This window comes from Pantherophis guttatus, chromosome 1, assembly GCF_059756535.1.
Source record: "Pantherophis guttatus breed Tessera chromosome 1, ASM5975653v1, whole genome shotgun sequence".
Lineage (NCBI taxonomy): Eukaryota > Metazoa > Chordata > Lepidosauria > Squamata > Colubridae > Pantherophis > Pantherophis guttatus.
Genome location: NC_142063.1, coordinates 338,900,731 through 338,919,620, shown reverse-complemented (window position 1 = coordinate 338,919,620; position 18,890 = coordinate 338,900,731). Strand labels below are relative to the sequence as shown.

General features: G+C 43.4%; 1 protein-coding gene across 14 annotated transcripts in view; it reads right to left on the bottom strand.

Annotated features, from left to right (window-relative positions):
- The window catches only part of MSI2 (musashi RNA binding protein 2), a 645,448-nt gene that overhangs the window by 101,332 nt on the left and 525,226 nt on the right, over nucleotides 1–18,890 (bottom strand). For all 14 annotated transcript variants that reach the window (XM_034420743.3, XM_034420731.3, XM_034420734.3 and 11 more), the window contains exon 9: nucleotides 582–696. In XM_034420743.3, coding sequence (XP_034276634.1) covers nucleotides 582–696 — 115 coding nt within the window. The remainder of the gene's footprint in view (nucleotides 1–581; nucleotides 697–18,890) is intronic.

Below are 18,890 nucleotides of genomic sequence, written 5' to 3'. Positions count from 1 at the left end.
TGCCACAACCCATGCTATTAAGCTGCTCCCCAGGCCTCCTCCAGCTTTTGTGCCATTTAAAGCCACAAAGATTTTTAATTATCTCCGCTAAACTGTCAAAGATACCTTGAAGAATCTGTGGCTTCATTCTCCCCTCCCTACCCTGAAAAAGAAAAAGGAGAAAAGGAGGATTTTGAACCATAAATTTATTTTTTTTAAAATGAATGTGGGGAGAACAACCTCCTGGAAATACCCATTAAAATGCTAATTCTGATATTCCAGAGGTAACATGGGCCCAGCCCGCACAGACGTTGGGTGTGGCAGCCTGTTTAAGTCAGGTAAATTCTGAACCTAGGAATTTGATAATCCGGTGACAAAGCACTAAATAGGACCTTTTATTTATTTATTTATTTATGTTTATTTATTAAATGTATGTGCCGTCCATCTCACTATCCAAAGCGATTCTGGGCGGCTTACAATGTAATAAAAAGAGGAATGTAAAAATAGCTATAAATATTAAGAGCAGTTAAATGGCTCAGCTATTGTAAGCATCGCAAGAACGCTGAAATTCTAGTCAATTATTCATTCTCGTGCAAACTTACCCAACATTCCCATGCCAAGCATAAAAGCATCCATAGTATATGGTAATCCGCGAGCTCTTCCTCGTGTCCCTGGTGGAAACATCACTTCTTTAGGTTGTGCTTTCTTACATTCCACCTATGAAGCAGAAACATGTAGAAATGAAATGCAAATGAATTCAGGCAAAATGTCAAATCCTGAACTGGTTAAAATATGCGGGGTGGAGCTGGGAATTATTTTTAGCAGTCTCCCGTAAAAGGGTGCATTTTAAAAACAGGCCAGAAAATGATTTCCGAGGAGTAAATAGGCACAAAAGCTGTTTCGGAAAATGCCCGGCTTAGACAGGCAGGAAAAAATACGTTGATAAGTTGTAGAGCTACGATACAACCATCCAAATGGGCATTGAAGTCAGATGCGTGGAAGTTGAGGGCAGCTCTATGCTATCTGTTCCTATTGGAATAATAGTGTGATTAATGCCATTTGAACCATTCAAGAACATTGGGGTGGGGAGAATAAAGCAAATCAAAATGGTAACTGAAAAAAAAGGGGAAGATATCAGGGTCATCACCCCCATCTTAACCAATTAAATATGATCAACCAATTAAATATGAGCCAACAGTGTGCAGCGGCAGCCAAAAAAGCCAATGCAATCCTAAAGTGCATTAACAGAGGGATACAAGATCAAAGGAGGTACTAATACCACTCTATAAAGCTTTAGTAAGACCACACCACAAGTCTTAAAGTTGCAAAGTTTGGAGACCCCTGCTGTAGGAGATAACCCGGCTGAGCCTGAGGGTGGGGTCAAACACATTATCAGTTTGGAGTTGCTACACTTCAACATGAGGCTAAGTCCAGCCTCCCCTTGTAACCATTGACTCGTATTGGGTGTCAATTTGACTTAGTAGATCAGATTCTTGTCTGTACTTTGCCTGGAATACCCAAAGGTGCTTTTTCAAGAGGCAACTGGACTTTCTTGCTTTTCTTTGAAGACGTTTCACTTCTCATCTAAGAAGCTGAAGAAGATTCTTATCAGAGCCGAAGAAGCTTCTTGGATGAGAAGTGGAACATCTTCAAGGAAAAACAAGAAAGTGCAATTGCCGAAAACTTCCTGGATGGGAATGTTGGAATTTCAAGAACTGGCTTTATGGAGGGGGAGGGGGAGGAGTTTCCCACTTCAACTTCTCCAGATCTCCTCCTATTTTTGCTAATTTTAGAGTTCTCTAACACCTCCCTTAAAGGGACGCAGTGGTTCAGTGGATAAGACACTGAGCTTGTCGATCGAAAGGTCCAGCGGTTCGAATCCCTAGTGCCATGTAATGGGGTGAGCTCCCGTTACTTGTCCCAGCTTCTGCCAACCTAGCATTTCGAAAGCATGTAAAAAATGCAAGTAGAAAAATAGGGACCACCTTTGGTGGGAAGGGAACAGCATTCCGTGCACCTTTGGCATTTAGTCATGCCGGCCACATCACCACGGAGACGTCTTTGGACAGTGCTGGCTCTTCGGCTTTGAAACAGAGATGAGCACTGCCCCCTAGAGTTGGGAACAACTAGCACATATATCCAAGGGGAACCTTTACCTTTACCTAACCCCTCCCTTCTTATTTTCTCAGCCCTCCTCATTCGGTATCTGATTTTTAGATACAATTCGACCAATGTTCTTATCCAACTTTCTTCCGTGGTGCACAAATCCACCAAGATATCTAAGAGGACACGTCAGCGTTTGCCCAAGCATTTAGCTTTGAGGACTGCGCACAGGAGAAAGCTGCCAGTGGAGCAAGAACGGAAAGGTGTGCGTAGGTGCAAAACTGATAATTGCACGAGACGGAACACTGTTAACCGACTCTATTTCTAATAGTGCTATCCGTAGCAGAGAATCCATTGTCTTCTAGTAACCAACTGCCCGTTTCTAGGCAACCCGTCAGCAAAAATTTCAGGTTTGTGCAGTTTTCATTTAGGTAACGTAAAGGTTAACTGACTGTCAATGGGAGTATTTAAAACAAAACCACCCACTCTCTTCCCTCCCAACCCTCATCTCCGGCTACAAAGTCTCACGGTGTATCTTATTTATTCAGCTTGTAATATTTCATCAAGGAATAGACCTGGAGCATCTCGTATTCTGCCAACACACTTGTCAATTTTCTAGCTTCTCACAAATGAGTTGGCCAGAGTTGAGGATTGGCACAGGATACCTCCATCGCTACCGTGCCCATATTTTTTACTGAGGGAAAAAGTAGAGAGAGGTGCTTTTTCAAAAGGCAACTGGACTTTCCTCTTGAAGACCTTTCGCTTCTCATCCAAGCAGCATCTTCCGTTCTGAAGACGCTTCTTGGATGAGAAGCGAAACACCTTCAAAGAAAAACACAGAAAGTCCAGTTGCCTTTTGAAAAGCATCTTTGGGACAATCATGATTTGGGTGACTGAGATGTCAACTCTGAAGTGAACCTGAATGAGGCCATCTTGGAGGCTTAGAGTTGCCACAAAGCAGAAGAAGGGGCAGGGAGCGGAGTGGGGGGGATAGCTAGATGGGGTTTCGTATCCAAAACAAGAAAGTTTTCCTGTGGGAACCAAGGAAGTTCTGACAGGTGGCTGACCAGAGGAGGAGTGAAGTAACTAGGCAACCAGCCAGCACCTTGATTGGACAGCGTGACCAGTGACTTGGGAGAAAGGGGAAACTTTTACTTTTTAATCAAGTGAAAGCTGAGGGAACTTTCAGAGTCGACTTTCACCGGTTGTGCCAATATGATGTATCCAATAAATTGTTCTTTGAGGAATTTGCCTGCCTCACAGTTCTGCTTTCAAGTTGGTCACATGGTGACTTGTTTAAAATTGAGTCCAGTCACCTGGTGACTCAACATATGACTTACAACCAAAAATTCGGACTCAATTGTGATTGTAAGGTGAGATCTATCTGGTATATTGCCTTTTATTTTATAAATTTCTTGACTCTGCGAAGATCTTATCAACCCTGCTTGGATTTCCCCTTCCCATTCGACTTCCTTCATATATTTGACATACGGTAATTTATATCCCATCCATTCTCTCTAGATGATTAATCCATCTCATAGGACTTCTTTCATACTGTTCACTTTCATCTGCAATCAATTCCCTTTCACTCACCATTCATTCATTCTTCATCCTATTCCCCCCCCCATGTTTTACCATTATTGATTGATTGATTGATTGATTGATTGAATTTGTATACCGCCCTACTCCCGAAGGACTCAGGGTGGTGAACAGCCATAGAATAAAACATATAAATACAAAATTTAAAATAGATTAAAACGAATTAAATAATTTGGCTGAACAAATTTAAAACCCCCAATAATTTAAAACCAAATTTAAAATTTCCATTTAAAAGGGGAAAGACTTAGGTCAGGCCGGCTTGATGAAATAGGAAAGTCTTGAGCGCGCGACGGAAGGTACACAGATCCGGGATCCTCCGTATCTCCGGGGGGAGCTCGTTCCAGATAGTAGGTGCCCCCACAGAGAAGGCTCTCCCCCTGGGGCCCGCCAGTCGACATTGTTTGGCCAACGGCACCCGGAGGAGCCCCTCTCTATGGGAGCGTACTGGTCGGTGGGAGGCTATTGGTGGTAGCAGGCGGTCCTGTAAATAACCAGGTCCTAAGCCATGGAGCACTCTAAAGGTGATAACCAAAACCTTGAAGCGCACTCGGAAGACCACCGGGAGCCAGTGCAGCTCGCACCATTCACAACTTCCATAAGATCTGCACCCCCAATGCATTCGATTAATGTTTTTATGGTTCCTGACGCACCAACTCTCACTTCCATTTAACAAAGAGGGTGGTGAATTTTCTTACCAAACACAAATTTGTCTAACCCAAACACGAGCAGAAATAACCAAAAAATCAAGCGTGCGAGGATTAAAAACGTTCTAGTCACAGGACTACAGGTAGTCCTTGACTTACGACCAATTGAGCCCAAAATTTCTGTTGCTAAGCAAGACATTTGTTAAGTGAATTTTGCCCCATTTTATGACCTTTCTTGCCACAGTTGTTAAATGAATCACTGCAGTTGTTAAGTTAGTAACATGGTTGTTAAGCGAATCTGGCATCCTTCATTGACTTTGCTAGTCAGAAGGTCGCAAAAGGGGATCACATGACCCAGGGATGCAACTGTCGTAAATATGAGTCAATTGCCAAGCGGCCAAATTTTGATTACGTGACCAAGGGGATGTTGCAATGGTCATTGTGTGAAAACTGGTCATTAGTCATTTTTTTCAGGGCTGTTGTAACTTTGAATGGTCACTAAATGAACTATTGTAAGTTGAGGACAACTGTAGCAGGCAGTTAGGCACATCTTTGCCAGGATAACACAAGTCTACTCAAAAAGTCCAATCATACCCCAAGCAGGATTATTTGATTTTATGCAAGCTAGAATCTCAGAATCTATTTTCCAGGCCAAGGTACAATTCCTTGTTTCTCACTAGCTAGGAAATATATGTGACATAAATCCAAGATCCTGTTTCTTTAAAACTAATTATTATCCGGAAAAGCATACGCATTCCCCACTCCAATATTTGCATGTCACGGAGTAATCGCTGACATCTTCCAGGCACTTCTGTTTCCATCACTCTGTCTGATATTAAAAACAAGCTAGCCTGCCTAAATTGACAATTAAAGAGAAAATGAAGTTTGGATTAGCGCTGTTAAAAACAATAAACGGAACAATTAGCTTTCCAAGCCACAAAAATGAGCTACTGCCGGTATCTGACAGACAAGCTTAATTTATGATGTTCACAGCACAGAAGGACCATACAATGGGAATCCCGGTAAGCTAATAAGTAGGTTTAATTAAAAAAAAAAAGAGAGAGAGAGAGAGAGAGAGATTGAAATAATAACAACAACATTCTGGGGAATGCCATCTCTCTATGCTCCCAAGAAAAAGCTCTACATGTCCTCATTTCCTAAAAATATCTGTAAAGAGGACATCAATTGCTCATTAATAAGGAAAATGTGTGGTCTCTCCCCTTCTCCACCAGGGGCTGTCCTAGCTCTCAGATTTGGCTGCCAATAGAGGGCAACATCAAGTGTCTTTTCAATACCCTGGCAAGGGTATTGGATTAAATGGATGTATCACATTTAAGAACGGGCATGATGGCATATGTTCCCCTTCATCTTTTTGGGTAAAAAGTAAAGATTTCCCCTGTCCAGTTGTGTTCAACTCTAGAGCAGGGGTCTCCAACCTTGGCAACTTTAAGATTTGTGGACTTCAACTCCCAGAATTCCTCAACCAGCAAAGCTGAGAAATTCTGGGAGTTGAAGTCCACAAGTCTTAAAGTTGCCAAGGTTGGAGACCCCTGCTCTAGAGGGCAGTGGTCATCTTCATTTTTTAGCCGAGGAAGCAAGCATTGTCTGAAGATGCTTCCGTGGTCATAGGGCGAGCATGACTATACACCAAGGCGCACGGAACGCTGTTACCTTCTCACCGAAGGGGTACCTATTTATCTACTCGCATTTGCATGCTTTCAAACTGCTAGGTGGCCATGAGCTGGGACAAGAAACGGGAGCTCATCCCGTTGTGCACTGCTTAGAACCCAGACTGTCAGCTTTTTATCTGACAAGCTTGGTGTCTTTAACCGCTAGGCCAGGTGTCCAGGAATTTTTAATCATTCATAAGTGCACGTCATTTCACATCTGTTTTAATCTAGTGGGAGATTGAGGCCTGGAGACATGAAAAAGACTGCCCAAGGGGCAGGCTGAAAATCCTTTAACTCATTTGTTTAGAATAGAAGAGAATGTTCTGATCTAGGCTTCCCCAGCAGCACAAAGCCGAGTCCTTGTCCATATAAACCCCCTTTATTTAATTTACAATGAATTCCTCTCCAGCAAAGTCTTTCCTCTCCCACAGTCTTTCAAGATAGTTCACAATTATCAGGCTTGGAGAGTGGCCAGGCCGATATCTTTCAGACGCCGCCATACTTGGCAAGAATGCAGTAATGAACTAATTGTCTCTTGCAAACTCCCCTCCCCTTTCGCTCCTCTTTTATTCCCTCTGGGAGGGGCCATTCATCGTCCACCTGTGGCCTTACTCCCAAGTTGACCCTTGTTCTTTAGCTGTTCCCTTCATCTGGCAACTCTGCATATGCACACACTGGGAACAGGCTCCAGCTGTTCGTCGGCCTCACTGATGTCTGACTCCAAAGGCAGCTGATAACTGGCATACGGCTCTGGCCCCCCCTCTGCCTCCGATGCAAAGCCCTCATCAGAGCCTTCCCCAGACTCCAGGAGTGGCCCATGTTCCTCTCCAACCTCTTCACTATCCGAATCTGCTGCCAGATCTGCTGGCGGGCCACAACAGAGAATATCTGCAGGTCAGGGTTGAACTGTGGCGGTCCTGGGTATTCTTCAAGCTTATTGTTTTCTTACAGACTTTTAATTACCAAACTGGGTAACAACATCAGTGCTAGTGAGCGTGAGGTTTGCTCTCGGTTTATATTCTAGTTGCTTGCCCTGCCAGTGTTAGGGGAAGCGTTCTTGATCGTTGCTTGATTAGGCTGTTGTTTACTGTTTGTCTGAGTTGGTAGTTCCTTGATTGGGTATTGTTTACTACTCATTTGTTTACTGCTTACTTGCTAGTTTCTGAGTGACCCCCTCTGGCACAGCTGGCGAGCGCCTTCTCAGTTAGACATCTGGCCAAAGCCAACTGAACGAAGCAACACCTTTTCCTTTCTCTGTCTCCCTGCCCAAGGGAGAGTGAAGGACATGGAAATGAAAACAAGGAGACGGGATGGATCTTACAAAAGGGATCCATTCAGCAGCTTTCCAGTTTTCAGTGATAATGTCTTCCGGACTTGCCAGGATGTGATCAGGAAATCTTCAAACACAGAGAGCTTGGTCTGGGTTGAATGTGGCTTGGCCTGTTATCCGACGGAAGGGTTATCGTTAAAAGGCTTCTGTGAAACGAACTCTCAAATGCAAATCAAAAATAGGCCAGTAAATTCTGATCAGCGCTCAATTTCTACCGCTAATCCACTGTAATAGGCAAAATGTACTTAGCACTGGGCACAAATGCCAAGTTGGTAGGCATTTCATTTCATTGGCAGGTGGCTGCACCTTATACGATCCGAAGTTCCCTCGGCACATAGAACATTCTTCTGCTTTAATGTTTTCATTATTAGGCAGCCAAAAGGAGTCTGGATAGCTCTGCAGACTAAGCGCTGTAATTTAACACCAGCTGTCTGCAATTAAAGTAAGTTCGAATCTTGCCAGGCTCAAGGTTGACTCAGCCTTCCATCCTTTCTAAGGTAGGTAAATTGAGGACCCAGTTTGTGGGGGCAATAAGCTGACTCTGTATAAATATACAAAAAGGATGAAGGCTATTGCTTAACGCATTGTAAGCTGCCCTGAGTCTCCGGAGAAGGGCGGCATATAAATCAATTTTTTTTTAAAAAAGGTTAGCTAAAGTGCTACACTTTTATTTAAACTTGGGGAACAGAGCCTCAAGTCAAGCGGTGGGTTTCACTTTATGTTACTACTGGTTCACCCTGCGCATCCACGCTCGTTTTGTGTGCGCCCGCGCCCAGTTCGCATGTGGACCTGCCTTCCGTGCATGCACCCAGCCTTCTGCGCATGTGCTTTGCTCACGTGTGCGCCTTCCATGCATGCGCCCGGCCTCAAGAATGTGCCTAAATAGGATGGCATAGAGCCGGGGCGGGTCGGTGAGCCCACCCACAATTTCTGCTACCGGTTCGGGGGAACCGGTCCAAACCGGCTGAATACTACCTGTGGTCAGCTTGTATTGGAATATCATACTGTAACCATCAGCTAAATTTACAGTGAAACCGAAAGAAAAGCAAGCAAAGAAAGAAAGAAAGGGAAGACTTAGGTGACTAGAATTACAACCCCTTCCCTATTTTTGGATTTACTGTGTATATCCCCCCTTGTTGTGTCTTGTGTCCTGTAAGGTCAGTTAATTATGGGGGTTTTGTGGCTAGGTGGATAACCTGGTCCCCTCTAGATCAGGGATTTTTCCAACCTTGACAACTTTTACTTCAACTCACTTCAACTTAACATATTTTTAAATTTTAAATTTTTAATTGGTTTGTCATTTTAAACTGGGGCCAAATTAATATATATTCTTTTAATTGTTCTTAATGTTTGTATTGTATATTTTTATCTGGCTGTACACCGGCCTGAGTCCCTTGGGAGAAGGTGCGGTATATAAATTTGAAATAAAATAAAATAAAATAAATAAACTCCCAGAATTCCCCAGCCACCAATTAGCTCCAATTAAGGGCTGCCTAATAGATCAGTGAGAAGCAGTTTGGTGGAATCTCCCTCTTGGTGATTTATTTGTTTATTTATTTAGCGTATGGCTGGTCACACACAGCATTAAAACACTTCATTTTTACAGGTTAAAAACAATAAAAACAATAAAAAAGCAGTAAGAAAACCTAAAAGGAAAACAGAAGTAACATTTCAAAGTTTAATGTCGAGTTTGGAGATCCAGTCAGTAGCTGCCGTTGTTATGCAGAGGAAGTCCCTAGAATCTCCTGGATACCTTCTGTTAGGGCATTCCCTCACTATGTGCTGGATAGTCTGTCGAGGGGCCCCGCAATCACATTGTGCTGAAGGTGTCTTTCCCCATTTATACAGGGAGTCAGCACACACCCCATGAGTTGTTCTAATTCTATTATATGTCACCCATATGTGTCGGGGTAGGCTAAATCCTGGAGGTATACTACTAGGACTGATATGCTTGGAGACATCTTGGGGGGAACAGCTATTCCACGCCTCCATCCACTTTTGTGTGGTGTTCTGATGATCGGCCATCAACTTACACGCTGTCAAGATTGGTGGATTTCTTGACTTTAATCGGCATCTTAAGAAATCAGGAATGTATCCATGTATGGGTAGAGAGGAATTTAACAGGATCTTACTATACTCCCGAATGAGAGCTTCTTGTCGTCATAAGTGCGGGGGGAGTATGTGACTAAGAACTGGTAACCAGTAACTAGGTGTAGATTTTATGCACCCAGTAATTAGCCTCATCGTATGGTTAATCTCTTGGTGAGATTCTGGGTTATAAGTTGGTTACAACTACCACCTATACATTACTGTCATGGACATGAGTTCCCAAAAGTCTTCATCATTGAAGTGGGAGGAATTAGCTCAGTGATGGAGCATCTATTTCAAATGTGCAAATTCTGGTTTCTACACTAGCTTGCAGAAAAACCAAAGAGAGAGAGAGGAAGGGATTGGGGCAGGCAAAAGGGGTTGCTTCTCTTCAGGACTGGACTGCTCTCCCATCATCTTCAGCCAACCAGCTCCCACCATCCTCAACAAGCAGATTAGGCCATTGGCTGGAGATGATGGGAAAAACATGAAGTACGTATCTCAAGATCATTGGGGAGGAGAATGTATTCTGGATCACTTGCTTATAACTGGGTTCTTCTCTATCATCCCGCCTGCCTTAAGAAACAGCATCACCCCAAGAGATCCAGGTGGCTCCAGATCCTTTTGTAAGGTATTAAAGGCCTGGCCGTCTCCTCCAAACTTCTGGGCTGGAAGGTGAAGTGAGGCCAGTTCACTGATTGGGTTCCTTGACTTACAACAGTTGGTTTATTGACTGTTACAATGGCACCGAAAAAAAGTGACTTGTGACAGTTTTTCACACTTATGTGGCAGCATCCCTATGGTCACGTGATCAAAATTCAGATGCTTGGCAACAGACCCATATTTATGATGGTCGCATTGTCCCAGGGTCGCGTGATCGCCTTTTGCAACCTTCTGACAAGCAACGTCAATGGGGAAGCCAGATCCACCTAACAACTGTGTTCCTAACTTAACAACTGCGGTGATTTACTTAAAAAAGGTGGCAAGAAAGGTTATAAAATGGGACCAAACTCACTTAACAACCATCTCGCTTAGCAGCAGAGATTTTGGGCTCAATTGCGGTTGTTAAGTTGAGTGGTTCTATGACTAGAACAGTTTTAGTCCTGGCACGCATGATTATTTTGTTGTTTCTGCTCATGGACTGCCCAACCCTACTCCAGAGTAGGGGGCAATGGGTGCCTAGATAAATAGTAAAGGTAAAGATAAAGGTTCCCCTTGCACTTATGTGCTGGTCATTCCCGACTCTATGGGGTGGTGCTCATCTCCGTTTCAAAGCCGAAGAGCCAGCGCTATCCGAAGACGTCTCTGTGGTCATGTGGCCGGCATGACTAAATGCCAAAAGCGCATGGAACGCTGTTCCCTTCCCACCAAAGGTGGTCCCTATTTTTCTACTTGCCTTTTTTACATGCTTTTGAACTGCTAGGTTAGCAGAAGCTGGGACAAGTAACGGGAGCTCACCCCGTTACGCGGCACTAGGGATTCGAACCGCTGAACTGCCGACCTTTTGATCGACAAGCTCAGCGTCTTAGCCACCGCCTCCCTTACGATAAATAGTATAAGTAAACAAATAAATAAGGCTTTACTGTTCTTTTGAAAGCATTACATTTTGTACCATGTCTCAGCGACTGAGTAAGTGACCTTGATGGAAGGAATACAAAATGACACCCGAGGGGGGGGGAGGGAGGGGGATGCTGGGAACGAGCTAATCAGAATGAAACACTTTTAAGGATTTGCAAAAGTCCAATCTGCTGCTACGCTATTGTACAGAATAATTTCACAGAGCAGGGGAAAAAAACCCAACAACCCCAGCTTTTTCCTTCACTACACACAACGTGTGCGGTTTCTATTTCTGAAACACCTCCGTGTCGCAGGAAGGTTATTTTAGGGTGCCTGTTGTGCTTTCTTTTTATGCCTGGTGGGAATAATTTTGCTCCGACACAAATAATGGGCTTCGCTGATTAAGTCCTTTGCTGGCATTTGCTTGCCACTTGTTTAATACGCCATTTGACATTCTTGGGTTATAAATGGCAAGCAAAGTGGAGCGGAGCCGGTAAAATTAGCTCCCTGGCCAGCCTGAGGCTAGAAATAGATTCACCCACACGATGGCTGAGCCTCCCCAGCTCTCTCGTACTTTAGGGAGCAGTAAATATCTAGGAAATGCGGTGAAATTTCATAAAATATGCGCTTTTGTTTAGAAGGCCAACAAGGGGAGAGTTCGCCGAAGGATGGAGTTTTAGCAGCTCAGTTATTTTCTAGTCACCTCTTGCAAAAGGGGATGCGTAGAGTCTCCAGCCAGCTGTGTCTCTCTTCCCACACACCGAGCTGAGGCTTCCATGATGAGTAATTAATCCACAGGCACTTTCCAATGACAGGGAAAAATCATCCAACATCCACCCCAACATCTGGATTATGGGCCCCTGACCTCTCCTAGTGGAGATGATTCTTCCATTGGTCTGAAATGGTCTACGCTTGAGCAGGAGGTTGGACTAGAAGACCTCCAAGGTCCCTTCCAACTCTGTTATTCTCTTATCTCCACCTTCCTTCCCACAGAGACAGTTTGATTTAGCGGCTAAGGCACCAGACTAGAAAACTGGGAGACTATGAGTTCAAGTCCCACCTTAGAGGCATAAAAGGCGGTTGGGTGACTTTGAACAAATCACCAGGAAATTGTGAGTTCTAGTCCCACCTTAGCCATGAAAACTGGCTGGGTGACTTTGAGCCAATCAGTAGGAAACTGTGAGTTCTAGTTCCCCCTAAGGCAGTGATGGCTAACCTTTTGGCTGTCGCATGCCAAAAGCGAGGGGAGCTCAGGGGGGTTGCGTGCGTGCCCACATCCATAATTCAATGCCCCCCATGCCCCTCGGTGCTCCCCCCGCTTTTGGCACGCGACAGCAAAAACGTTACCGGTGGGTCCGGTAGGCCTGTTTTTCACCCTCCCCAGGCTCCAGAGGCTTTCTTGGAGCCTGGTGAGAATGAAAATGGCCTTCCCCGCCCCCTGGAGGCCCTACGGAGGCCAGAAACAGCTGTTTTCCCAACTTCCGGTGGGCCTGCAAGGCCCAAAAATCAGCTGGCCAGCGTGTGCATGTGCACTGGAGCTGAGCTAGAGAAACGCTCACATGCCACAGATATGGCTCCACGTGCCATCTGTGGTATGCGTGCCATAGGTTCGCCATCACGGCCCTAAGGTATGAAAGCCAGCTGGATGAACTTGGACCAAACACCAGGCAATGGTGAGTTCTAGTCCCACTTTAGGCATGAAAGCCAGCTGGGTGACTTCGGGACAGTCCTTTCTCTCAGCCCAATTCATCTTGCAGGTTGATGTTGTGGGGAAAATAGGAGGAAGAAGCAGCATTAGGTATGTTCGCCATCTTGAGTTATTTATAAAAATAATAAAGGCGGGATATACTGTAAATTAAATATAGAAATAAATACATTTCTGCTGAATCTCAAATGTGAGAATCACATTCATGGAAGAATTGTCATATTCACTGGAGAGTGAAAAACACATCTAGGTGGACTTATGGCCACAATTGAGCCCCAAATTTCTGTTGTTAAGTGAGACAGCTGTTAAGTGAATCTTGCCCCTCTTTATGATATTTCTTGCCATAGTTGTTAAGTGAATTGCTGCAGTTGTTAAGTTAGTAACATGGTGTCTGTTTGTAGTCCCAGAACATTTTCTATTAAAAGGTAACAGTTTCCCTGTCCAGTCATGTCTGACTCTAGGGCACGGTGCTCATCTCTATTTCTTGGCTGAGGGAGCCAGCGTTGTCTGAAGACATTTTCCCTGATCACGCGGCCAGCATGGCTATACCGAAAACACACGGAACGTTGTTACTTTCTCACCGAAGTAATACCTATTTATCTACTCGCATTTGCATGCTTTCAAACTGCTAGGTGAGCAGCACCTGATGCAAGGAACGGGAGCTCACCCTGTTGCGTGGTGGCGCTTGGGTCTTGAACCCGGGCTGTCAGTTTTCCATATTTTATAGTCCTTCCAGTTCTTGCTTTCAAGCAAATGGTATTCATTTGCAGATCTTCCGATGTACCAAACATTGTTGCTATTTTATCATGACATTGCTTATAGTCTGTCTGTGTGATCTTCTTGTGGAAGCTAACTAGGTGGTCCACTGTTTCTTCAGCGTCTTTGAAGAGGAGGTATTTATTGTCTATTGTTGTCTTCTCGATTCTGGCTTTGTATGCATCTGTTTTTAAAGCTTGGTCTTGTGCAGTTAGAATTTAGCCCCCTTAATTTGTGACTTTCTTCAACTTTCCTGCTTTCAGTCATTACAGATCTTGTGTCAGCTTTGGGAGCCATATTAGGCCGGAAGCTTCCATGCTGCCACCTTCTCATGTATGGGAAAGTAGGAGGGAGGATTTAGTAGAGGGGTTGTCTTTAGACATAATAGCATTTTTCCTGTCGGTCAAGGTCAGGCTGATCCTGCATCTGGAGAAGGAGTGGTCGGAGTGATGTCTCAAGATGGGACGGCGGTTGATTGGAGCATGTGATCGACTGAGGAGTGAGGGGATAGTTTTGGGGTTTTTTATTTACTGAGGGGAAACCCGGACCTCTCAGATTCGGGTTTTCTCAGATGTGCCAGTTTACCTATTCTAGTAAATAGAACTTTGAAAATGCTTGCTTCAGTCTTTACTTGGAGCTGGGGATTTTTCTGGAATGCTGACATCTTGTTGTTCTCTGCTTGGGCCTGTTCATTTTTTAAAATATGTATTGGCCATGCAATAATTTTCCTTGCCATGTCTCTTTTCAATTCTTCATTTGGTCTTTCTTATAGGCTACTTTGGTTTCTTTGGCTATTCAGTAAGCCTTCATGGTGTACTAGCTTCAGTGCCTCTTCTTCACTGTACTCCGGATACAGGTAATCCTCAATTTACGACTGGTTGCTTTGTAATCGGTCGAAGATATGACAGGCCTCCCCAGGGCTGTTTACAATCCAGGTTTGAAATTCTGATAGCTAAGCCCATCCCTGCATTCATGTGATTGTGTTTTGGGTTGTTTGTAGTGTCCCATGGTTCCATGACCTCAATTTACAATTTTTATTTTTATTTTATTATTTTTGGCCAGAAACTGGTGTTTACTTCTGGTTCTGGCAAAACTACCTATTGTGGATAACGGTTTTGCTTAATGTCTGTGTCATTTTATTTTACAACTGTTTTTGCTTAATGACTGCTGCAAAAAGATGGTAAAATCAGATGGGGTCACAAGGACCAATATAATTTGCAATCCTAATTCCAGACTCAAATACGGTTCTAGAGTGACGGCTATCTGTATTTTTCCAATGCCTTTTTTCTTCTTCTCCAACTATCTGGTATCCTTGCAACATTCCATGCCCACCTATGCTCCAGAGTCTGTCAATGTTGCTGCGTGTATGAAGAGCATGATTCATTGTTATTATTTTTCTGGTCTTCCTATCCAGGGCTTTTAGTTCTGCTTGAGTCTACTCCACTATTCCAGCTGTGAATCTAATGACTAGAATTGCTCAGGTGTTAATTACCTTGGAATTATTTCCTTCATTGAGTTTGGACTTTAAGATCTTCTTCGCTCCTGTTATGTATTCACTTCTAACCTTCTTCTTGACTTAACAGTCAGCTGGAAGGATGCCCGGGTATTTGTGGCAATTGTCTTCATCCAGACTTTTGATGTTATTTCCATAGGGCATCTTGATTCCTTCAGTATTCACTATTTCCCCCTGCCCCTGTTGATGGTAAGGATGGCAACAGTTGTCCATTTCAAACTCCGTTACAATATCTTGGCTCTATATTCAGACACTCAGTGGTGGGACGCTGCCGGTTTAACAACCGGTTAGGTGATTGCGTGCGTGCGCAGTTTTACAAATGCTAACCTTCTGTGTTACCATTTGGGAGTAACACAGCTGAGGCGTGGCAATCTGCTCTGCCGCGCCAATCAGCTGAGAAGATAAAAGTAAGTAAAGCACAGGGGCAGGGGGGGGACAGGCTGACCTGATCGTCGGAGTGAACTGGTTCGCTCCCAAGTGATCATTGGAATTACCGGTTCGTTTGAACCGGTCCAAACTGGTAGAATCCCATCCCTGCAGATAATGTTTAGCAATTGGACAAGTCTATTTTGGATGGTGTTTTCCCATGCAACTTTTTTTCAGTGAACTGTCTTGAGCCCTATAGCCTTCTTGTCACCAGATATCCAGGAACTCCATCACCTAGTACAGTCCTTGTTGACCTGGACAATGACGAAGCCGGTATAAGTTTTTGTATGTTATGTCTTGTTTATGGGAGAGATATCCTCCTTCATCTGGTTCCTCTGATAAGAGCTGTCCAGCATGGTTAAACCTGCGGCATAACTCTCATCTTCCTCAGAGCACACGTAAACCCCAAAACAACATCAAGATAGTGCTTCATTGGGGCAAGGGTGGTATTCACTTATTTTCACTACCGGTTCGCAAATGTGAGCGCTCCTCTCGCACCACTTCCACGCCACACATGCCACCTCGCACTTGCCACCTCGCTTGCACATGCCACCTCCACATATGTGCAGAGCGTCAAAAAGTCAATAATTGGGACGTGATTACATCCGGGTGGGTGGGCAAAGCCTCCTGCAGCCACCGCTACCAGTTCGCCTGAACGGATAGTACCGGCTGAATACCACCACTGCATTGGGGATTATTATTATTATTATTATTATTATTATTATTATTATTATTATTATTATTATTATTATTATTATTATTGCGATTGTTCGCCCAGTTAATCAGATTTTTAGGCTGGATTTGGCATTTTTAGCCATTGATCAAGTGTTTTCCAAGGACCTAGGATAGGTAAATGTTCAATGATGTTAAAGATATTGTTTTGCAATTGACTGAGAGTGATTTATTGTCAGAATGCAGTATTGTAGGCTAACGCTGCTCACTGCCTGGAGTTCGATCCTGACCGGCTCAAGCTTGACTCATCCTTCCATCCTTCCGAGGTTGATAAAATGAGGAGCCAGATTGTTGGGGGCAGTATGTTGACTCTGTAAACCGCTTAGAGAGGGCTGTAAAACACTATGAACTGGTATATAAGTGCTATTGCTATTACCATTAGACTCTTTTCTCTGCCATCTAACTGCACAGTTCAGTTATTTCCACCAAAGTTAAAAGAACTGATGCATCTGGATCACCCCTGTTCCAACCACAATTTTGAAGGCCAGCCCTGATATCTCCACTTGGATAATGAAACAGATCTCTTGTTTTCATTTCAGATGCACCCCGTATTGTGCCGAAAGGAACAATATGAAGGATATTATTTCATAGCTCAGTGAAAAATTAGCAAGTCAAATATTGAATTGGCTTATAGCATATGCTAAGGAGACTGTTTTGATCTTATCCAGCTTAAAAATAAATTCCATTATTAAATTAAAAGTTGGGAACAGAGATCAGACCAATAAATGAAAGATTGGAAACACATTTGGGAAAGCAAAAAAGAAAAGTAAGAATCTTTAGCTGGAAATGTTAAAGGTACTATACTAGTTAAAATATAGAGATGGGTCTTCCTAATCTTCCTGATGCATTATTATATTGGATCAGCTCTGCATTTATTGTAAATCATCAAAGTCTTTTCTCTGGTCCAGGCAAAAAGAGTGATACAGAATACAGAATAACAGGGTTGAAAGGGGCCTTGGAGGTCTTCTAGTCCAACCCCCTGCTCAAGCAGGAGATCCTATATCATTTTAGACAAATGGCTGTCCAGTCTCTTCTTAAAAGCCTTCAGTGGTGCTGCACCCACATCTTCTGAAGGCAAACCATTCCACTGGTTAATTGTTCTCACTGTTAGGAAATTTCTAGATTCCTAGTTCTAGGTTGCTTCTCTCTTTGTTCAGTTTCCAACCATTGCTTCTTGTCTTGCCTTCTAGTGCTTTGGAAAATAGGTTTGACCCCCTTTAAATTTGAGAAAAACTTTGGCTTTATTATACTTATTTGTACCCTGCCCATTCTCCAGGGAGCCTATGGTTATAACCAGTGTTTCTCAACCTCAGCAACTTTAAGACGTATGGGCTTCAACTCCCAAAATTCTCCAGCCAGCCAGCAAGCTGGTTGGGGAATTCCGGGACTTGAAGACCAAATCGGTGAGGTTGAGAAACACTGGTTATGAACAACAGTCCTTGTTGTTGTTGTTAGTTGCGAAGTCGTGTCCAACCCATCGTGACCCATGGACAACGTTCTTCCAGGCCTTCCTGTCCTCTACCATCTTCTGGAGTCCATTTAAGCTCACGCCAACTGCTTCAGTGACTCCATCCAGCCACCTCGTTCTCTGTCATCCCCTTCTTCTTTTGCCCTCAATCTTTCCCAGCATTAGGCTCTTCTCCAGTGAGTCATTCCTTCTCATTAGATGGCCAAAGTATTTGAGTTTCATCTTCAGGATCTGGCCTTCTAAAGAGCAGTCAGGGTTGATCTCCTCTAGGACTGACCGGTTTGATCACCTTGCAGTCCAAGGGACTCGCAGGAATCTTCTCCAGCACCATCGTTCAAAGGCCTCAATTCTTTGGCACTCAGCCTTCCTTATGGTTCAACTTTCACAGCCATACATTGCAGCTGGGAAAACCATAGCCTTGACTATACGCACTTTTGTTGGCAGGGTGATGTCTCTGCTTTTTAATATGCTGTCTAGATTTGCCATAGCAGTCCTTAGTTGAGGTTAAGAGATAACATAATATCATATTATGCTTAAATAGTGAACAAAGCTTAAGAACTATATGTTTATATGATTACTAATATTATTGTAAAGTGACGGAAGATGTTTGGAACCAGTGATGTCATATCTATGCCCAATTTTGTATTATTAATAAAAAACTTTTAAAAAAAGAGATAACTGGACCCGAAACATAGAATGCATTTTATTTTAAGCAGAAATGCAAATCCAGGCCTGCTGCTCTAACCACAGGGTCTCTTTAGCTGTCTTCCAGTTCAATTTAGCATCAGATTTTTTAAGGACTTTCCATTTCTCCAAGAAGTAGATTGCCTTTCCTCAGCACAACTAAATTCTCCTTCTTGTGTGCTTGTTTGTCCCTCACTTCAAACAAAATACTCCAAATGTACAAAACATATTGAGCTTCGTGCTAATTAAAATTCTTCTCTGTGTTATGCCGATCTCTGATTGCAGGTTCGTAAGGGGCCATTCCATGATGCATTGCAGAAGTTACCTCTAAAATTGCAGCCTCAGAGTATGTATTTTTTTCTTTAATGTTTGAAATCTTGTTGACTGAATCGGCTTTAATTACATCCGAGGAAATGTTTAAAATTGCCCTGATTGTAGAGGTTGCGTTGAAAAGACCATATTTACAGTATCATTTTATGATGTCTCCTTAGAAGTCGATGCAATTCAAAAATTGGAAGGCACTATAGAGTTAGGATTATTATTGTCACATTTGAAGGGACATCAATAGGATTTTTAAAACAAATACTGCTGGGATCAATCGCTATGCACTGAATATTTTAATTTGGAATTTATCCA